We start from the raw sequence: 23024 nt of genomic DNA on the forward strand, positions 1-23024 counted from the left end.
CTTCAACTCAACTTTTTACTGAGTCGAGTCGACTTGCAAAAATCACAAGTCGTTAATGCCCAAGTAGGGACGGGACCATATTTCATCTCACCATTATTGTGACCCCCCCAAAAAATTAGATTCACGATATTATCGTGATAATCTAAATATCCCCAACATCCATTATCCTGGGGGCGGAACGTTTGCAGAAAATAGCAGATCTACAAGCTCGTTGCGACGCGTTGTGAGCTTGTAGATCGGTAGAGATGGAGTGAAAAAAGTCAGTTTTGACTGGAATTTTTGGATTTACGATATTATTGCGATAATCAAAATATCCCCAGCGTCCATCATCCTGGGGGCGTAACGTTTGCAGAAAAATAGACGATCTACAAGCTCACAGCCTGTCGCGGTGTGACCCTTACAAGCTCACAGCCTGTCGCGGTGTGACCCATTGTGAGCTTGTAGATCGGCTATTTTTCGAGATTCCGGTGAAAAAAAGACTATCATTAAGTATGTTATTTCCAGGTGCGTTTTACCACTTATAGAGGGTTTAAATGGTACCGGATATGCAGCTCGGCAAAAAAAGGCGAATTGATCCCAGTTCATGACGCAGGATATTTCCACAACACATTTAAATCTCCACGGTACGATTATTGTGGATGTTCTTCTATCACGATAAATGATAATAACGATTATCATCAAATTTTGATTTAGTTTTAGTCATAGTCTTTTGAAAATGAAAATTAGTCAACTAAATATCATAAGATTTTGGGCAATAAAATCTACAGTTGATTTAGTCAACTAAAATACATTTTGGCAGGCCTTGATGGCAATTATAATGACTGATTTTACACTTGGTTGTGTGCTGAAAATAGCCGATCTACAAGCTCACAACGCGTCGCAGCGCGACGCGTTGTGAGCTTGTAGATCGGCTATTTTCAGCACGCAACACCGGAGAGCAACCAAACATAAAATGACTCTCCTCTCCACTATAGTCCCTCCCCAACATTTTAGTCTATTTTTTTTTTTTACAACATTGTCAGTCTATTCACAGCTTAGTAAACGATAATAACGATCATCGTCTCGTCCCTGAATGCAGGTTCCAGTGGCGCGCCCGCCTGGCCTTCTCCTACACGCCGTCGCAGGCCGAGGCTGACCTGGACATGGTGCTCAGCGTGCCCATGTTCCTGCGCCTCTACCTCATCGCACGCGTCATGCTGCTGCACAGCAAGCTGTTCACCGACGCCTCCTCGCGCAGCATAGGCGCCCTCAACAAGGTGAGCCAGAGTGTGCCAGTGGAGGGGTGTGTGCGCGTGTGCAGGGACATGCTGGGCCCCTGATTCAGCCCGAGGCCCTCAAGATTTGCCATTTTCAGATCATTTCAGATCAAGTGACAAGCCAGTGGGCCAATTACATGAGTTATATTTGTTGTCGGGTGGAAATCTTGTACGTCCAAAATCGTTTGTTTCGTATTTATCATTTTAAAAATGATTTAAACTAGTGAAAACAGCTGATCTACAAGCACACAATGCCTCGCACCGTGAGGCGTTGTGTGCTTGTATATCTGCTGTTTTCACTACTTTTGTGCAACGGCCTTGTATGATGAAGCAGGGCTTTGCTTTGCAAAAAAAAATGAAAATTGGAAATACAAGGTTTCTGCCCGACAGTGACAATTTACTTTGTTGGCCACCCAGCCCCCAAAATGGAACGAAGGCAGACATTTTATTTTTAATTTTTTCCTAATGGCCGGCCTGGACCGGCCGGGAATGAACCGGCCGTTCGGGAGTTGTCCCACTTTTCCCAATGGCCAGCACGTCCCTGGCGAGTGGATGGGTGTGTGCATGTGTGTGTGTCTGTGTTTGTTTGTGTGCAATCTGGGAACCTATTTGTTAACTTCATTACTGTCATATGTAGGCTAAGCTAGGCTAATCGCCCTTTCTGCTCTTGCCAGCAAATCACTTACCTTTGAAAATCTATGGAGTTATATTCATCCATTATTTCCATCCGCGGTTTCACCCAAAGTCAGCACAAAGCAGAGGAAAATGGACCCATAGCCTCTTTTTTTGTAAACGAAAGTAAACAATGCAGTAAAGCTCTCTTGGTGCGGTAGGACAGTGTTGTTTTTGAATAAAATGTAATTTAGTTTTAGTCATAATTTCAGATCTAGTATTTCTGCATGGCATAACTCTATAAGCCATATCTACAAAACTGTTGGGTCAATCTTCACAACCAATATATATTTTTGTAGCTATGATTCCCAGCTTTCAAATGAAATGAAAAAAGAAAATGAATAAAATGTCAATGACTAGCCCTCAGTTGTGTTCGGACACATATTACAACTTTTTTACGCAAAAAGTTACTTTTCCTAGTAACTAGTTACTTTTACAATAGAGTAATTCAGTTACTAACTCAGTTACTTTTTTGGAGAAGTAACTAGTAACTATAACTAATTACTTTTTTAAAGTAATTTGCTCAACACTGCCAACAACTACACTTTGTTTAGGGCAGTGAGTGGTGCTGACACATTCTGCTGTTTGGACAATCTGTCCTCAGAGATTAGTCTGTGTTGGATTGCACACACATGAACACACATGAATGAACACACGCACACGCACACGCGCACGCACGCACACACACACACGCACACACACACGCACACGCACACGCACACGCACACACACACACACACACACACCACACACACACACACACACACACACACAGAGAGAGGCTATGATGTCGGTGCTATTGCCCTTGACAAACAGATACATTTGTTTACGTATCGAAATTTAAGGCTGAATGTTTGAAGTTTGAGGTCTACCGTTAGAATTTCAGAGTTTGAGGTCTGATGTTTAAATTGAAGGTTTGAGGTCCCCATAAAGGTTTTAAATTGAAGCTTTAGGGATTGACACTCAAGGTTTTCAGTTTGCTTTAAGGTTCGAGGTCGTAAGGTGTGAAATGTAATTTTCCTGGTTTGAAAATTGAAATTTAAGCTGTGAGTTTTTAGCTCACGTTGCACATCACGACTTTAGCGTGACACTGTAATAGTACAGTATACGACAAAGTAGGGCGTTCATTCACAAATACACACTTTAAATATATGAGGCCTACAGCCACGATATAATAGATAAGAATAGTAAGAGGGAATAGAATGAAATAATAGATAACGCCCATAAATGCACCGCCGTAACTGATCAATTAACTCTCTTGGGAAATTGCCTCCCCATTTGTAGTAGATCCTCGAGCTCTTTAAAGGCAAGAGTGTTCAGAGAGCGATGACTTTAATGATTTTGCTTTTTTCATGTCAGAGACAGAGATACTCATCTTATTGAGCTGTGAGCTGTGGACAGCGAGACATATCCAAACCATTTCAATGTGTTCTGTACCCCGTGGTGCAACGCTGCTATGTATTACTTTGGTACACATTTGGGGTACATTTTAGAGCCCTGCACGGGCCTAACATGTGTGCCCTGGCCCATGGAATTGAGGCCCAGTCCAGACTCCTCAGGCCCGATTGATGCTGCTATTAAACAGCCAGAGCCCGGCCCAAAGGCTGATGACACTTTTTGAGCGGTGGTCACACCGTCTCCATAGCGTGGCCGTGTGTGTATGCGTCCGTGTGTGTCTGTCTGTCTGTACGCTCTCGTTTCACACTCTGATAAAAAACAAACACCGAAGAAGTCTGCACACACCACACTAAAAAGTAAGAAATCCTCCTCCAGCGACCGTTTGGAATGATCTTCTATATCCTCGCAGCAGAATTCCAAATAGTTACAATTGGGGGGTCCCGTCCTGGTTATTGTATGTTTTGTAATAATAAAAAGTACAATAGAGGGTATGCGCATGCATAAACGGAGTGGCAAATTGAGTGGCAGATCGAGTGGCAAAGTGAGTTTAACGTCGTTTAATGCAGGTAGGACTTTTCTGTTTGGATGTATGGGCTGTCAAGGCCAGAAAGTAGTTTATCGCCACTCAGTATGCGTTCCCGCATAACTTCCGAGTATGAGGACGATGTCACGCGCATACCCTCTATGTTTTTAGTTTCTAGATAATCAGTTTGCCATGTCAACATACATTTTAATGACACTGTGAAACCCTATAACAATTCGTACATATTTTGATTGTCAGTACATTGTTATAATGATCATTATCTATCTATAAATGCGAGAAGTCTCTGCGTGTCTGTCTGTCTGTCTGTCTGTCTGCGTGTATGTAATCCGCGTATCTCGAGAACCGTTCGTCCCACCGGCTTCAGATTCGGCACGCACGTTCTCCGCCGCGGCGCGGAGTGCAGTGCCCGGCCTCGACCCGACCCGACGCGCGTTTTTTCCGAAACGGCGCAAAACGTTCGGAATCTCCTTATGCGGAGCTGATTGTTGACATCAGGCTGTTCCGGAGGAAATCATGTCATTGTGACATCACTTCATAAAAGGCTCTGACATCACGTACACCACATGACCCCACACTCCTATGACAACACGGGCATATTTACATTGTTCCCGAGTTGGCCAGGGCGCCGACTAGACGCTCGGCCGCCCATCTCCATATATGGGCATAAATGGACGTATCGGCGCAAGCGCTGACTCATTGTGACATACAATGGACGCAATCTCCGTATATGGGCATAAAGGGGACACAGATACAGTGATCTCCATATATGGGCATATGGGCATTCTGACATCACTTCTGCTGACTCAAAGACAAACAGGCAAACAGATGGTCAAAACGGGTCCTACAGAGATCTCCATATATGGGCATATTTACATTGTTCCCGAGTTGGCTAGGGCGCCGACTAGACGCTCGGCCGCGCATCTCCAAATCTCTGCGTGTATGTATCTCTGCGTGTATGTAACCCACGTATCTCGAGAACCGTTCGTCCCACCGGCTTCAGATTCGGCACGCACGTTCTCCGCCGTGGCGCGGAGTGCAGTGCCGGGCCTCAACCCGACCCGACGCACTTTTTTTCCGAAACGGCGCAAAACGTTCGGAATCTCCTTATGCGGAGCTGATTGTTGACATCAGGCTGTTCCGGAGGAAATCATGTCATTGTGACATCACTTCATAAAAGGCTCTGACATCACGTACACCACATGACCCCATACTCCTATGACAACACGGGCATATTTACATTGTTCCCGAGTTGGCCAGGGCGCCGACTAGACGCTCGGCCGCCCATCTCCATATATGGGCATAAATGGACGTATCGGCGCAAGCGCTGACTCATTGTGACATACAATGGACGCAATCTCCGTATATGGGCATAAAGGGGACACAGATACAGTGATCTCCATATATGGGCATATGGGCATTCTGACATCACTTCTGCTGACTCAAAGACAAACAGGCAAACAGATGGTCAAAACGGGTCCTACAGAGATCTCCATATATGGGCATATTTACATTGTTCCCGAGTTGGCTAGGGCGCCGACTAGACGCTCGGCCGCGCATCTCCATATATGGGCATAACGGGTCCTACAGAGATCTCCATATATGGGCATATTTACATTGTTCCCGAGTTGGCTAGGGCGCCGACTAGATGCTCGGCCGCACATCTCCATATATGGGCATAAATGGATGTATCGGCGCAAGCGCTGACTCATTGTGACATAAAATGGACGCAATCTCCGTATATGGGCATAAAGGGGACACAGATACAGAGATCTCCATATATGGGCATATGGGCATTCTGACATCACTTCTGCTGACTCATTCTGACATCACTCCTGTACTTTGCACGTGTTGAATCTCTATATATGGAGATAACCGACGCATCTCACAAGCCATGGGCATAAATGGACACACGCAAACAGATGGTCAAAACAGATCCTATGACAACAGGTATAATGGGGTTTGCATTAAAGGGCGGGGCATTCATCCCCTATTTACATTGTTCCTTCGGGCGGCCGAGCTTCTAGTACTATATAATAATCCACCTATCTCCCCGACTCCCAACCCATTCAAAGATCAGAATTTTAATGCATGTACAATTATGTGCAGGATGGACTTTGCTGCAAATTAGCTGACTTAGATAATTTAATTGACCACATTTAAAACAATATTTCATTTTAAAATAAACTGTAAATCCTCTCTTTCACACTTCTGCCAGTGTGCCAGTGATCACCCTCCCCTGTGCCAAGGTTGGCACCGTGCTTAAGGTTGCCTAGCCCTGCTCTATAGTCAGGGACGTGCTGGCCATTGGGAAAAGCGGGACAACTCCCGAACGGCCGGTTCATTCTCGGCCGGTCCAGGCTGGCCATTAGGCCAAAATGGCCTTTGTTCCATTTTGGGGGCTCGGCGTAAATCGTCACTGTCGTGCAGAAACCTTATATTTCCAAGTTTCAAATTTGAAATTTTTTTAGCAAAGCAAAGCCCTGCTTCATCATACAAGGCGGCCGCACGAAAGTAGTGAAAACAGCAGATCTACAAGCACACAACGCCTCGCACTGCGAGGCGTTGTGTGTTTGTAGATCGGCTGTTTTCACTAGTTTAAATCATTTTTAAAATGATAAATACAAAACAAACGGTTTTGGACATACAAGGTTTCCACCCGACAACAACGAAATATAACTCATGTAATTGGCCCACTGGCTTGTCACTTGTCATAATCTGAAATGGCAAATCTTTGAGCAGCAGCAGCGCTATAGAGAGAGATCTCTCTCTCTATAGCACGCAATGAGGGCCTCTCCAACTCTTTTTCCCGGGCTGAATCAGGGGCCCAGCACGTCCCTGATCTATAGTATTTGCCTCTGAGATGTAGTGGAGTAGAAGCATAACGTATTGCAGAATCTGATATACTCGAAAGCCCTGCAAACCGAAGCACTGAGTCAATATACATAGCAGTGTTGCACCACAGAGTACAGACCACATTGAAAGAGTTTGGACATATCTCGCTGCTCACAGCTCAATAAGCTGCTAAAAGATAACTCTGTCCGTTCCGATGAGAATCTCTGTCTCTCACATGAAAAAGAAAATCATTAAAGCCAAAGGGCTTTTCTCGCTCTCTGAACACTGTAGCCTTTAACCCGTTTAGACCTGAGACCGAAATGCCTTCTAAATTCCAAAAAAAAAAAACATATGTTGCTAGAGTATATCAATGGTTCTCAAACATTTTCACATCAAGGACCCCCAAAAGGACATGTATTTTGCCATCGACCATTCAACTGATTTTCAAGATTTTTAGGGGATCTCCATGGTGAATTGTATGGATATAAATATATATTTTTTGCCACCAGTAAACCACGTTCACTGTCAAACTTTTTTCGGAAGTCTTGCGAGACGAGATTTCGATCGCGAGTGAACTGTTTTATGGCATGAATCTCAACAATGATGTAACCCTGGGGTAACATACTTAAATAAAGTAAATAAAATAAATTATGAATGAAATAAAATAAAATAAATAAAATGGATTTGTTCCCCCTAGCATCACAGGGATCTTTCACAGGGCATCATTACAGTTTCTTTTCGATTGCTAAAACACATTTTTCAAAACTGTATGTTTTTTTTCAAGACTGCACACTAGTGATGCGCGGGTCATGTTTTTTTCATAACCCGCACGACCCAAAGCCCGCACGAAACGTAACCCGCCTGCCCGCGCCCGCAGAACAATATACAAATCAACGAATCCGCCCGCCCCGCGGCCCGCAGTTTAAAAAAATATATTAATCATCACCACAAGAGCTTATCTTTATATACCGCTCTTTTAAATATACCCTAAGTCTTTACATAAAGGTCTATTATGTAGCACAAATTTATTGTAATGAACTAAATAACCCTTAAGTGCTGTTCGGGTCATTTTGACCCGTTTTACATTTTCATTTGAAAAAAAAGGTAGAAGTTTAAATTGTTTCCACCTGAAACTCACTGGCCTTAAAGATTTTTCTGAGATGAACATGTAAAAAAAATATTTTTGCACTACACCCATGCTACACCCCCCTCATATTTTTTGAACCTTAAAGGAGTAGTTCACCCCCAAAATGACTTTTTTTCTATTGATTACTCATGTCATGGAGAGTAGAGTTCAATAATATGTTTTGGTTTTTGTCACATTCCTAAGACAACAATTTGATTTGAGTAAATTTACCCCCATTGATTCCGGATGGTGACCCGTTTCGAAACGGGTCACCATCCGGAATGAATGGGGGTAAATTTATTGTTATCACATTTTTGTCTTAGGAATGCGACAAAAAAACAAACTATTATTGAACTCTAGTCTCCATGGCATGAGTAATCAATAGAAAAAAAGTCATTTTGGGGGTGAACTACTCCTTTAAGTGCTGTTCGGGTCATTTTGACCCGGAAGCACAGATGCACAGAAATACACAGTATTATGCCAAAACACAGACACACAGTCACCCCCACTTCTAACACCCCCCTTCCGAAGCCCCATTCCGAACCCTCCCCCCCCTTCCGCACCCCCCCTCCCCACACTTAACCCCCCCCCCCCCCCCCCCGATGCACAGAAATGCAAGGAATCATGTATAAACACAGATACACAATCACCCCCTAACCCCTTCCACCCCTCCCCCCTCCAACCCCCCTCACCTCACCCTTACCCCCTCCCCTCCAAACCCCCCAACCCCCAATACAACCTTTGACAAGTCTTCAGCGGATATGCCAACTTTTAGAAGCTCCTTGCCGATTTGGTCGTGTATGTTTACCGCAGTCTTCCTCAATGTCGAATCAAACTCCACCGTAGAAAGCACTCGACTCTCTAGCCTCCACTCATCAGTGATGAAGTGACATGTGAGCACTATGTATGATCTCATGTTATAGCTGTCTGTCCACATATCGGTTGTGATCCCTATTCCGTATTCCAGTGCTTTGTTGACTAACTCACAGAGGATAGCCCTTAGTTGTGTAGCTTCTTGGTTTGATCTGTCGCAGATGGTCTGCCTGTGTGGGAGGACAGAGTTGGCTTCCACTGCTCCATATCGTGCACCAATGTTAATTAGGCCTTGTGCAACACTGTTGAATCCGTCTCCGGACACCACGTCAAAAGGCCGCAGATCAGAGCAGCACCACACCACAAAATTATCCACAAGCTTGGATTTCGCTGCAAATGGAACAATGACTTTTCTAACGAACGAGTCAATCACGGACTGATTAGCTCCTGGAGCTCGTTTAGGATCTGCTGGTTTGGGATCGTCGGGGCATGAATGGCGTTTCAAATTTGCTGTCCCGGTTTTATGGCTCTCATACTTGTACAGCGCCTCACACTTCAAACAAACAGCATACTCTGAAACGGTGTCATCAGACATGACAACCAGTCCGAACCTCTGCCACACATCACTTTTACAGTCAGTTTTGCGTTCAATTTTAGCCTCTCCTCTTCGCAATTTCGCTCTGATTTCTTCTGCCATGATGTTAATTTGTTTGCCGGCTGCGCGCACACACACACTTCCTTTTTCCTCTCTCTGTGACTTCGCGCCAGCCCAGAACAACTACGGATCATACCACTATAGGAGATGACACAGGTAGTGTGGTTAATACCACCAGCAATAGGCAGCATCTTATATTACTCATATTAACTCATACAGTGCCCCGGGCCACAAATGGCCGCTAGAGTGCCAGAAATCTCTCTATAGACCTTCGCTCTAGCTTCCGTCGACACTGTCCCAAGTGCCTTGGGATTTCACTCCAGCCAATGCTATGTGGGACGAGAGGAGGAAGCTAGCTGACACGTAGCCAAAATGCTAACCCCTTTAGAAGCCCGATCTAAAGCTATTTCAGTCGCAAAAAACTTTCTCTTTGGGTCTGGGAACACAATCCGGAGAAAATCCTGTCTAAAGATGTGATTTATTATTGGAGTGGGCGGCGCGATGCGGCCGTTAGCGCGACTACGGCCCGTGTATGGCCGAGTGTTGGCCCGGACCATGGATGGACGTTTAGACCGGGGCTTCGTTGAGGCCTCCGATTAAATAATTCATTTTATTAAATATCCCAGACTACTTCGGGATAGGCACCCCGGAATACGTCGCGCGGCCGACAGTATAGATTGAGTTTTTTTTGGGGGGCTCTAAACTTTATTTTAAACCATTTTCAATGGAATAAATCGTCGGACCATCTAGCGTCTCTCGTTGGTGAGCGCTGGACGAGCAAGGACCACCCACGTTGCTCCAAGCAGCTCGGGGTAAGTAAAATAGGAAATAAAATATTGTATTGGATTGAAATAAAGCCGAACTTGTTCGGGATAGGCACAAAAAGAGTTAAGAATTTAAAAGGCAAAACAAGAGAAGGTGATTTTATTTTATTTTTTTATGCATAGAGTGGTGAAAACCCGCCCGCCCGCCGCCCGCCAACTGAGTCGGAAAACACCTTGGGTTGGCGGGCGGGTGGGGGCACCGGGTTGACCCGCGCACCACTACTGCACACACAAAACTCCAAACATCACACACAAATGGCTAAACCCTGGCATCCCTTTGCAAAACAACTCTTTGCCATCAAATCTCTTAACAAAAGAGGAACTTGTGTTTTCATTTGGTAAACACAGCCATATTGTCACGACACACACATACCATTCATTGAATAAACACAACTAAGCTTTTGGCTGAACACTACCAAGCATGTACAGAACACTGAAGAGCAAAATTGAAAACACAATTATAGAAATGGAAGACACTGAATGAATGACAATAGACCGTTTGTCAGCCTTCTGATTGGTCCCTGAGACTCCCTGACTGGCCAACCAGAAAAAACATTCACTTTTTGCTATCGGGGGTGGAGTTTGTGCAGTGGAGAATGTTGCTGTCCGCACTGCGCGACACGGCAATCGCCCGGTACGGCCGCGGTAGGTGATAGCGATCACGCTCATCATAATGAATAAGCTTCAACAAACTAGTTCACATGGACCTTATCAATGGTCTAACTAGTTACGATTGGGTACATATATTTTAAATGGGCAGAATTACGATTATGTGAGGAGAACAGATTATAGTTCTCCTCTTCCTACCCAAGATGCAATGCGCTTTCTATTTCTATACTATTCTCTCTCTGATCCAGAGGATTAAACTAATTAAAACATATATTTTCGGGGGGAAACTACTGTTTTGCTATGTAATTACTGTACCCTTTTCTTCCCTTTTTATTAATATCACGTAGATGTGTTTTTTTTGGTACTTTATATAGCTGTAATGAGGCTATGAACAAAAAAAAAATCCCATCCACTTCCACTATAAAAGAATCTGCAATAGTGATTCTGTCCCACTGGGATTAAACAAATTAAAACATATATTTTCGGGGAAATCCCCTGTTTTGCAATGTAACTACTGTACCTTTGTCTTCCCTTTTTATTAATATCACCTAGATGTTTTTCCTTTGGTACTTTATATAGCTGTAATGAGGCTATGAAAACATAAAAAAATCCCATTCACTGCCACTATAAAAACAATCTGCCCAGGGAAAATGTCCCATCATAGTAACAGGGCAGAATGGGGCGGGATTTGCAAACTAGTCTATTACTCTGGTAAATGAACCAATTCCCTTTTTGTAAAATGACCCAGTGTATGCCCACTTCTCTCATAGACAAACATAAAACAGCACACAAATATGCATCCAAAAAAGTTTTATTTGGGTATATGATTTACAGTAGATTTACTGTAGGCATCATGCCCCCTGTCAGAGATGGGCACAAAATACAAAAAAGAAAGAAATTCAAAATTCTTGGTCAATACAGGTCTGATACTGACTGTCACCAAGATACTATCCTGGTGACACTATCCTGGTATTTGTATCTTTGTATTTCAAAATTTTTGTATTTTGTGTCCATCTCTGCCTCCGGTTCCTGTCTCCACGTTCAGTTGTGCAACAACTGAACATTGTGTGTAGTGTTTAGACAACAGGGTGATGTGTAATTGACATCAGACCTGAAAGTGTAGAGATTTGAATATTTGTGTGTTGTGGATTGATGCTTTGAGATTTTATGTGAGAAGTGTGTGCAAACCTGAATTGACATTAGATTGTAAAGAAGGAAATTCAGAGTCTAATATGATAAGGAAATCTAAAGTAGTAACACATTGAGTCAAGCGATTGGGGACAGAAGTAAAGGTTTGTGTTTTAGCAATCGTTAAAAACTGTAATATTGATGACATCAGGGAACTCCATATATGGGCATAAAAGGGATTCTGTTAGTGTTAGCAAAGCCAGAGCGTGGTGTCAGAGTAGCAAACCCATTCTGTTAGAGTGGTTCCCCTGACATCACAGTGACATCAGAGCATGATTTCAGAGCGGCAAACCCATAGACCGTAAAAATGTGTACACGTCTACACGGACGGACACGGACAAGCTGTGACGTTTCTCATAGTAAATTGCGAGCAACTACTGAGAATTTAGATTTTGGAGCGATAGAGTAAAATAAATTGCCCGCCAGCCGCTCTGATACGCCACTGTTCTATTTCCAGGCGTTGCTGCACGGTGAAACATTTCCGATAGCCTGTCCGCAGCCTGTGTGTGTGTTCCCTTTCAAGAGCAAAGTTACATAGTGGAGCTTTGAGTAAAATACATATATCTGAGTATTTCTCCCATTGCTGTTTGTAGCCATATCGTCCTATACAGCATGGGTCTTCAACAGGGGGCCCAGGACCCCTAGGGGGTCCTCAGAGTTACTACAGGGGGTCCTCCAAATCTTTGAGTGATAGAAACTTTTTTCATTTTTTTATATTAACCACTTGAACCCTAGTCCCTAGTGTCCATATTCTGAGAACTTTAGCCAACATGAGCTTTGGTGTAGAGGGGAAAATGAGCAGACTAAGTACAGAGTGAAAGGTCTAGTTTGTTAAGTATTGACGGTTCGAGTGGTTAAATATCTGAAAACACAAATTGACATGAATCCAAGATACACTGACAATCGTGCTGTCAAAAGATGAAAGTATATGGAATCTATGAACGGTTTGTGGGGGGTCCCTGCTTCATCTCTCTCTCAACTAAGGGGTCCTTGGCCTGAAAACGTTGAAGACCCCTGCTATACAGCACAGACAGCAGAAGCACTAAAAGCCTCGTACGTTGTGCTCGTAACACATGGAGATTAAGCCTACTTACCTCTACGAATTGTTTTTTATTACATACTTTAGTCTCTACGCCGCCGGGGGTTTTCTATGCGGCTGAAAGACAAATAAGGCTAATATGGTCATATAAGAGCACAAATGCAATCACAGTGAGATGAGGTGGTGCCCTGAGCATGGATGGCACGCAGTCATATATCGTCGTTGTCGGGTGGAAACCTTGTATGTCCAAAACCGTTCGTTTTGCTTTTTTCATTTTAAAAATGATTAAACTATAGTGAAAACAGCCGATCTACAAGCACACAACGCCTCGCGGTGCGAGGCGTTGTGTGCTTGTAGATCGAGTTAGATCTACTTTTGCGCGACGGCCTTGAAAAAAAGCAGGGCTTTACTTTGCGAAAGAACGTACACATTTGAAACTTGGAGATATGAGGTTTCCGCCCGACAACGACGGTATTCCGGGGGTCTGAGCATCAAGCAGCTTCCATTAAGAGGATTTCGTTTCAACGCGCTGACATTTAGTGGAACACAGAGTCTTTCCCCTCGGACTTCCTCAGAAGTGTCCGTCGTCTCTAATCCCAGGGTTTTCAAAGAGAGGGCGCGTGTGCGCGGCATAGACGCACGCACGTGGCATACACACGCACACACGCACGCACGCACACACCCACCCACACACACACACACACACACACACACATCAAATTCAATTCATATGATTATTGTGCCATTTGAACCACTTTCCGGTGTCCCTATTTTGGGCATGTGACTTTCATTTATTTATGTTTCTTTTGTCCTATAATAATTCGATACCAAACATAGCCACGGCCCCTTGTAGGCTTGGAGTTTGGTAGATGATTGATTGGTGTATTGATTGATTGATTGGTTGATTGATTGAAGCATTCATTCATTCATTCATTCATTCATTCATTCATGCATTCATTCATTCATTCATTCGTTCGCTACAGATGGAAATTAGCTTCCTAAATCCATTGTATTTACACAGCATTGTATGTGTGGTGTTCATTAAAGTGCGCTGTCCCTTCCAAATAAACATATAAATGAATAATTTTAAATCATTCATTCATTCATTCATTGTCTCCACCAGCCGAAGGAATGGGGGAGAGTATGTTTTCCCCTCCGTCCGTCCATCCGTGCGTCCGTCCGTCCGTCCGTCCGTCCGTGTGTGTGTGTGTCCGTGCGACATGCGTGTGTCCTCGCAGTTTGCTACCACCTAATCTCAGTCGCCGTTGGCCCGGTTGCTGCCAAAATGAGCACACACACTCCCTGGATGCCAATTCAGAACCTCTGACCCACATTTTTCTAATGGGCTTGTTCGAGCGCCACCATGAGGCCAATGTTCTCAAAACACATTTCTCTACACTACTCTTACAGATTTTGTCAGAAAATCCTACAAATCGGTAGGCGGTATCTCGACAGTTATGTGATCGACATGGATCTGTCCGATTTTGCATATTCCATCCTGATTGGCTAAGATTGGCTTCCAAAGTTTGTAGGATTGAGCCGTTTTGAACAAAATGCCTCAAATCACAAACGCAAAGTGCAATTATCATGAAATCGCACACACACATTCCCACTAGGCCGAGGAAGAAATGCCACTTATTTTTTTTAAATCAGCCTCATGGTGGCGCTATAACAGGCCGATTTGTGGTTTTACCTATAACTCCACCGATCAGTGTCAAACTTTGTACACGCACTCCCTAGAAGCCAAGGAAAAACCTTTTAACTGCATTTTTCACATCAGCCTTTTATAGCGCCACCTTTGGGCCGACTTATGTAAAACACATTTTTGGATATTAAGTCCTTCAGATTTTCTCCAAAAATAACACAAATCAGTACACAGTATCTCTATAGTCATGTGATCAAGTCTGATCCGTCTGATATTTCATATTCCATCCTGATTGGCTAATATTAGCTTCCAAAGTTTGCAGGATTGCTCAGTTTTTGAACAAAATGCCTCAAATCATCAACGCAGCTTGCGATTACCGTGAAATTTGCCACACATATTCCCACTATGTCAAGGAACAAATGCTACCTTTTTCACATTGGTCTGTTATAGCGCCACCAGCAGGTAGACTTTAGCAAAACACATTTTTGGAACACAATGCCTCAAATCATGCATGCAGTGTCCGATTGCCATGAAATGTCTAAGGTGAAGAACACTTGCCACCCTTTTTACATTGGCCTATTATGCAGTAGCACCACCAGGACGCCTGGCCTGGTGGAGACCTGTGCTCGGAAGAGCACTGCTTCTAGTTCAATCAATCATTCATTCATTCATTCATTCATTCATTCTTGGGGCCAGCTAGAGGCTGTTGTTATTTGTTGGTCCTTATTGGCTTAAACAAAGTTTGGGCTGACCTCTGCTAATCTCCATGGTGATGCGTTTGAACCAGCAGCCGCCAGTATTTAACTTTGGGATGCGCGCACGTCTTGTTTATCCTTCTTATTCGCTGTGATAAGCCTATTAATTGACACAGTAGGAAATGTGTTTTTTCTGCCAGCTGTCCTTCCTGCGTGTGGCAGCTGCAACGGGGTTGCGTTTAGCCCCGGATTATGCGTTTGAAATTGGCCATATACAGCGGCGTCAGTTCAACAAACGCTAAGGTATCTTGCATGTGCGCGCTTTGCGCACATGCAAGACACCAGTCATGTTGCCATACCTTAGCAACAGGCACTATGAATTTATTTTAAGAAGTACATTTTATTTGTTTTCCCCTGTAGCCAAGGTATGGCAGCTGCCATAACTTGCCATACCCAATTGACGCCTCTGTGTGTACGTGCTGGTGGCTGGGTTGGGAGATCCTGAGTTGAGTTAACGAGTTGATAATAACCCACGGTTAGGCCTTATTGTGATCGTGAAGCCAGATAATGAAAAGAAATACTGGGGTATATGCTTCGTAGCTCAGACCCTCTCCTCTCCTCTCCTCTCCTCTCCTCTCCTCTCCTCTCCTCTCCTCTCCTCTCCTCTCCTCTCCTCCACTCCCCTCCCCTCCCCTCCCCTCTCCTCTCCTCTCCTCTCCTCTCCTCTCCTCTCCTCTCCTCCCCTCCCCTCCCCTCCCCTCTCCTCTCCTCTCCTCTCCTCTCCTCCCCTCCCCTCACACTTCATGTCTCGTAGCTGGGAGCAGATCTCTCCTAATGCACTTGGAGAGGCAGCGTGAAATGGGGACAGGAAATTGCTCGCGTCTGATAACAGGGCGTAAAAAAAAAATCTGTGCCGAAGCGAGGACGGAATATAAACACACATAAAAGCTGCGTTCATTGATCCTCCTCGGTTTAGTGATGACTGGCAGTTGTGAAGATGATTCTTCGCGGAGCAGAGGGCGAGCCAGCGCAGAGAGAGGATGAGTTATAGAGGGACAGTGGTTTATAGAACAGACTGAGGGTTGGCTGAGGATTTGACTCTCAGTCAGGGGCGTCACAAGGGGGGGAAAAGTGGGACTGAGTTACTAGGGCCCAAGGTGGAGGAGGGGCCTTAAATATTTTATATATATCAGCTATTGAAAAATAGCAGATGTACAAGCTCACAGCGCGGCACAGAGTGCCGCACTGCGAGTAGATTTTGTAGATTTTCTAGTAGATTTGTTTTCTTCTCGTGAAAATGTGTGCAAATCTTTGAATATATGTAATTTTTTAAGCGAACATTCGTAACTCAAATTTTGCTTCTGGGGGGGGGGGGGGGGCATGGAACTAAATGTTTTGAGATGGGGGTCCGTGGGCAAATACATATCATCTTGGGGGTAGAGGCCTGCAACGGGAGCGCACTCCCGCGGGACCTGCAGGACCCGTCGCCATATATTGCGGCGCGGGCGGGGACATGCGGTCAAAATAACATCGGCGGGCTCCGCAAAATCCCGCACTCTCCCGCAATAAGCTTATATCTATACTTTAGCAAGATGTGAATATGTAGAGAATGTAATTTCCCCTGCTGAGCCTGAGGACAACACGCAGGACGCACCTACAGCACGTGGACTTTCTCTTTCTCTCTCTCTCGCTCTAACTCCCCCTCCCTCCCTCTCTCGTCTGTTAACTGCTAGCCTAACCGGTGGGCAGATATTTGCGGCGGCATTGCCACTCACTATTTAGCCTAAATAACAACTATTTATTATTATAGTCCCATCGCCTATGTCCCATCGCAATATAAACACTTTACCTCTGTTAACAACCTCACAAATGCTCCTCTCTCGCGCACACTAGTCCTGTTGGTTTTGGATCTCAAGAATTTGGTGTGACACCCCTGCTAGGAACAGCCTGAGGGTTAAGCTGAGGATTTGACTCTCAGTAACAGTGTATGGGTACAGAGAGCATAATATCCTCACTGTCGGACAGGAACCCTGGTTACCAGAAACCTTGTACTGGGGGTGTGCACAGTATATGAGGGACTGAATGTAGGAGTCTCAGAAGTAATCAGTGATCTCAGTCATCTCCAAATGTGGGCATTAGGGTTGCCAACTCCCAGAGTTTCAAATACGGGACACTTTCTAAGGAAACATGCGCCGCTAAAGGCGGCGCCGAAAAACCGGATATTTTCGGTTATAAAGTTGGCTAAAACGGGTATTTTCCTATATTAAATCATATTTTTCCTTTCACAATATTAATTCGGGTGTCTTTGGGCCGAAAAATCGGATATTTTCGGTTATAAAGTTGGCTAAAACGTGTATTTTCCTCTATTAAATCATATTTTTCCTTTCACAATATTAATTCGGGTGTCTTTGGGCCAGCTAACCTACCTTAAAATCATGTAGTGTAGTCCTATATTGTATTTCTCTCAATTTTCCAAAACATATCGCCTGGGTCTACCTGGTCCTTATGTGCCCACTCTCTGGTTACCCAACACTAGTTTAATCATATTGGCATACAGCAATAACCATTAGGTTTTAAAAACAAAATCAACGCATGCTTATGTTATTTCACATACCAGCCTGTCTGGGGTCGCTTTAGTTGGCAGACAAGATTACTGTAGTGTTCCCAGGAATACCAATATCCATGGCTTATTTTCTGTTGCTTGCCTGCTTTTTCACCTTTTTGTTTAGCCTATCACCTATCATGGATTCATGTCTAATATGTTTGTACACAATCTTCTGTCACACGTTTTTTTTAAGACATTAAACAATGTTCTGAGCCGAGCACTGTCGTATGGTCGCTCGCACGCACTCGTATCGTCTCTCGCAGGCAACTTGTGGAGTGAACCTACAGCCCATGCTTGGGAAGGGAGTGTGTAGGGGGCGGAGACTGTGTCTTAGCAACACTGTGTTAATAAGCCAATCAGCTGCTTACAAACAGCGCAGCGCCTCTCACAGCAATGGGATGCAGCACTTGTCGTCTCAGAGGAGAGCAGAGTGGAAGTGGAAGCTCTCTGACAGGCAGAATCGCTGTCATTTCTCAATTAAATCATCCCGTCATTCATATTTATCCCCAACCTTAAAATACGGGACAAAGAGCGTCCCGTTTCAGTTCAATACGGGACACGTCTTTTAGTTTCCAAAAAAGGGACGATCCCGTATTTTACGGGACGGTTGGTAACCCTAGTGGGCATTGTGCAAACATTCCGTAAATTAAAGGGCCATTTCACCTCTGGGACAACCAGATCTTATTTTATTGGTCTTTGGCGGGACTGCCCAAAGTGCCCATAAGTCCGAAGGTTCATTAGTCCTACTACAGTACATCTCATTAGTCCAAATTTAGTTAGGGTTACTGAGGTTAGGGTTAGGGTTAGGGTTAGGCATAGTATTCTTAACAGATTCGGACGAATGGATTTGGACTAATGGACTAAAGATTCTGAGATTTCGGACTAATGGACTAAAGCTTGTAGATAGGCTATTTTTGCTTCTTTTGAATTGGAATCCTGAATTATTATTTGTTATTTTTGAATTGGAATCCTGAAATGTAACATTTTGATTTAATTTCAAACGCATTTAGTTATACACTCATGTTAACTTTTATGAACCTAAATACAAAGACAAAAATACATTTTAATACTACTATACTAGTCATTAAGCTACTAAAATAGACTGACGGAATTAAAGTAGGTCATGTTTGGAATTGGAACAGCTGAAATCAATAATAATCAGTATTCCGGTATCAACCTGTGGGCCGCATGAAGTGAAGGCGGGGGCCACACGTGGCCCCCGGGCCGCCAGTTACCCATGTATGCTGTAGCGTGATCAAGTAAGGCTTTGATTTACCAAAAAACATGTAAGTGGAAGTGGAAGGACACCCACTTTCACGTCCACGCACAGCGCGGTTTAAGATCACTATAGTCGGTGCCGACAGAATATAGGCTTGATTTGCATTGGTGTAAAGTAACTAAGTACATTTACTTAAGTACAGTTTTGAGGTATTTGTACTTTACTTGAGTATTTCCAATTTCCAATACGTTTACTTCTACTCCATTACATCTCGGATCCAAATATTGTACGTTTACTCCACTACATGTATTTGAAAACTTTAGTTACTAGTTACTTTGCAGATACAAATTATAATATTATAAAACATACATTAATCAGTTTAGCCTTTTTCTATACCGTGGCTATTTGAAAATAGACGATCTACAAGCTCACAACGCATCACGGTTTCTACTTTTGGTACTTTTAGTACATCTTGACACGTTGTGAGCTTGTAGATCTGTTATTTTCAAACATTTTGTACTTTAGTACATTTTGATGCCAATACTTTCATACTTTTATTCAAGTACATTTTGAATTCCGGACTTTTACTTGTAACAGAGTACTTCTACATTGCAGCATTGATACTGTAATGCAGGTGATTTGTTATGCCTTATATTGCATTATTATTTAGCTGCCAGTAATGCTGTTATAGTTGTGTGTACAGCATAAGTGATTCCCTTATATTTGTGTGATAATCTCACCTTGATATTTGAAGTACATACATGTATGTGGGGGTGGGGATATGTCTCTGGCAGGTATTAGTTTCCGGTTCATTGAAGTTCATTCATTGTGATTGTGACGCTCGCTGGCTTTGGTGTGGACCTACGTTCCTCTGCACCGAAGCTAGAGCGCACTAAAAGCTGTGTACTATTGATTATTGCCATTCTGACAAGTAAAGAAGATAACTTGGTATCCCTCGTCCTGAGTATTCCTTCCTCCTGCACGTAAAGTTATCCTTGTTGACGTCTATGCAACACTGGTGTCAGAATCGGGACCTCCGTGTCAGGAAGTGATTTATGACCGGAGAGAGCATCACCACGTCGGATGAATCAGTCCAGCAGGACGAAGGTAAAGGATTAATTAAAGAGAAGCCAAAAGCTAAAACTGTCTGACAGACTGCATGCTTGTTGTGGCTAACAGTAGATGCGACGCTGCAATGTGTGCTGTGGAATGTTACACTGACTGTGTGCGGGAGAGCTGGCAGGCTGCCAAGAAAGACGACACTCACTGAACTACACTGTAAAAAATACAAGTTGACATTACAGCCAAAAACTGCATACAACAAGCTGAGTAAAGCAGTAAAGGACATTGCACTAACAAACTGCTTATTGTGACCTAGATAGAAGTGATTGCAAATGTGAAGGACTATTACTGCACTGTAAAAAAAAAAAAAAAAAAAAAAAAAAAGCAATGACTGAGAACTTGGGAGCTACAGCGGCACCCCCTGATCAGGAGCCACCAGCATGGCTAAAATCATTATTGGATCACCAGTCACAACAGTTTCAGCAACTGCTAACACCAATTCTACAGCATGTGACTGCAGAGAAAAGGGCAACAACTACAGGAATGACTGCTGGGTCAAGCAACCACAACCAAACAGAGCCACCCAGCATAAGCCCATTTTCAGCAGAATTGGAGGTGATTCAGCAAAGGTCACAGAATGCAGGGCCCCCTAATATCTCAAGCATACATGACCCAGATGTGCGACGCCGAGATCAGCGAATGCCCCAACGTCCTGACACAACACGCATGGCTCTGCATGACTCATATGGTATGCAACGCAACAATGGAAACCGACGCGACATGCCACAACCACCACCTCATGAATCTCCAAAAGTCAAGCTGGCAATCTATGATGGCAAAGAGGACTGGGATTCATTTCTGTTGCCCTTTGAGCGCAATGCACGCAAGTATGGATGGACTGGGACAGAGCGAGTTGACAGACTTCACGAGTGCCTTCGTGGAGTCGCTATTCGCTATGTCTGCTCCCTGCCAGAACACATCCGCGAAGATTACACCCTCCTTAAAGAACACCTCACACAACGGTTTGGAGTAAAAGATCCCCCCACCACTGTCCGCAGAAAGCTGGGAGAACTGCGGCAGGGAAAGGAATCTTCTGCTGAGTTTGCTGAGGAGGTGGTACGCCTTGTGAGCCTGGCTTATCCTGGAACAGACCTGTTACTGCAGGACCAGCTGGCTACTGATGCCTTTTTAAAAGGATTGAGGAACCAAAAGGTAGCCTACGAGGTAATGAATCGCGACCCACAATCAATGGCTGAGGCACAGAAGCTAGCTGAAGCCCACGAACATAACTTCAATGCAACTCTGGGCCGTGATGCTGAGGTGAGGATGGGACGGGCCAGACGCATCTCCTGGGCGGATGAAGGGGACTTCTCCGAAGAGCTGTCCCTTACAACCAGACGTATACAGAGCCCCAAGTACGTTACTGAGGCTCAATTCCAAATGGTGTTGGACAAAGTGGAGCAATTGCACCTGAAATTGGAGCACCTGCAGCCGGTGGCCAAAGACGGGGGAGTGGGGTCCATGGAGCGGTCCACATCATATGGCGACAGAACACCTTATCAAGAGAGGGGAAGGGGACTGCAACGCCAAGTTCCTCCTCAAAACCTGAGGATGCGTTCACCCAGCCCAAGTAGAATGACCTGTTTCCGTTGTGGAGAAGCAGGACACATGGTGAGAGAGTGTTCAAGGTCACCTGGACCAGATCACAGCAAGGACAGCCCCATGTCATTCACCCCACATATAGGATGCCTGACCAAAACAGGCCCCAGCTTGCAAATTGAAGTGACGGTGAATGGCCTACCTGTCCAGGCAGTCGTGGATACTGGTGCAGAAGCCACAGTGATATCTGAGGAGGTTTACAACAAGCTCCCGATAGCAGCACAGAAACCTCTCAGCGAGACCTCTCTCCATAATGCTGGATTTGGAAGCGTAATGTCTGCTCTGGGTGAATTGGAGGTGACCCTGGGGATAGGGAGCCAGAATATCAACTGGAAGGTCTTTGTTGGCCAGATCCATGACTCTCTTCTCCTGGGCCTTGATGCAATGCAAGCTGCTGATGTGACAATTGTCGCTGGTCGGCAGATGTTTATTGGCACAGAGCCAGTGCCTTCCCAAGTTGTTGGAGGCGATGGAGAAGAGATCTCAGTGGCACGTGTGCTCAAGGAAAAGACTCAACATGGACAGAAGACAACTCACAACCTACAAGCTCAGATCCTGACCCCACGTGAAAAGAAAGGCATGCACCATGACCTGAAGCACCCAGTCAGACCACCTGAACAATCCCCCAATACACCACAGCCATGTCAACCGGATTGGACCCTCCCACAGACAGACCGCTCGAAAAACGGACAACGGCCACCCACCAGAAAAGCTCTAAGGGGCTGAGAGATACAGACCCCAGCTTAGTGTCAATAAGAAACAAGAAACACCACAGGGACATTTTAGTTCAGTTTATTATTGGTGATTTCATAAGTTTGATTATTCAATTGTGGTGTCAATTCTAATGTTGTAATGTTGGATGTTCAGTGTTTATGCTTAATGCTGATGTTAATGTTCAGAGTTCTGTTGGAACCGAAGGGACTCGGCATGCTTGAAAAAGGGGGGCAGTGTAATGCAGGTGATTTGTTATGCCTTATATTGCATTATTATTTAGCTGCCAGTAATGCTGTTATAGTTGTGTGTACAGCATAAGTGATTCCCTTATATTTGTGTGATAATCTCACCTTGATATTTGAAGTACATACATGTATGTGGGGGTGGGGATATGTCTCTGGCAGGTATTAGTTTCCGGTTCATTGAAGTTCATTCATTGTGATTGTGACGCTCGCTGGCTTTGGTGTGG

The 23024-nt window shown here is 44.4% G+C and overlaps 1 protein-coding gene across 1 annotated transcript in view; it reads left to right on the forward strand.

The window, feature by feature from the left end:
* kcnn3 (potassium intermediate/small conductance calcium-activated channel, subfamily N, member 3) overlaps positions 1-23024 on the forward strand; it is a gene marked incomplete at both ends in the record, with an annotated part of 242181 nt that overhangs the window by 143701 nt on the left and 75456 nt on the right. The window contains one exon of the mRNA XM_080739938.1: positions 1079-1256. Coding sequence (XP_080596064.1) covers positions 1079-1256 — 178 coding nt within the window. The remainder of the gene's footprint in view (positions 1-1078; positions 1257-23024) is intronic.

This window comes from Nannobrachium achirus (assembly GCF_963921795.1).
Source record: "Nannobrachium achirus genome assembly, chromosome: 2".
NCBI lineage: Eukaryota > Metazoa > Chordata > Actinopteri > Myctophiformes > Myctophidae > Nannobrachium > Nannobrachium achirus.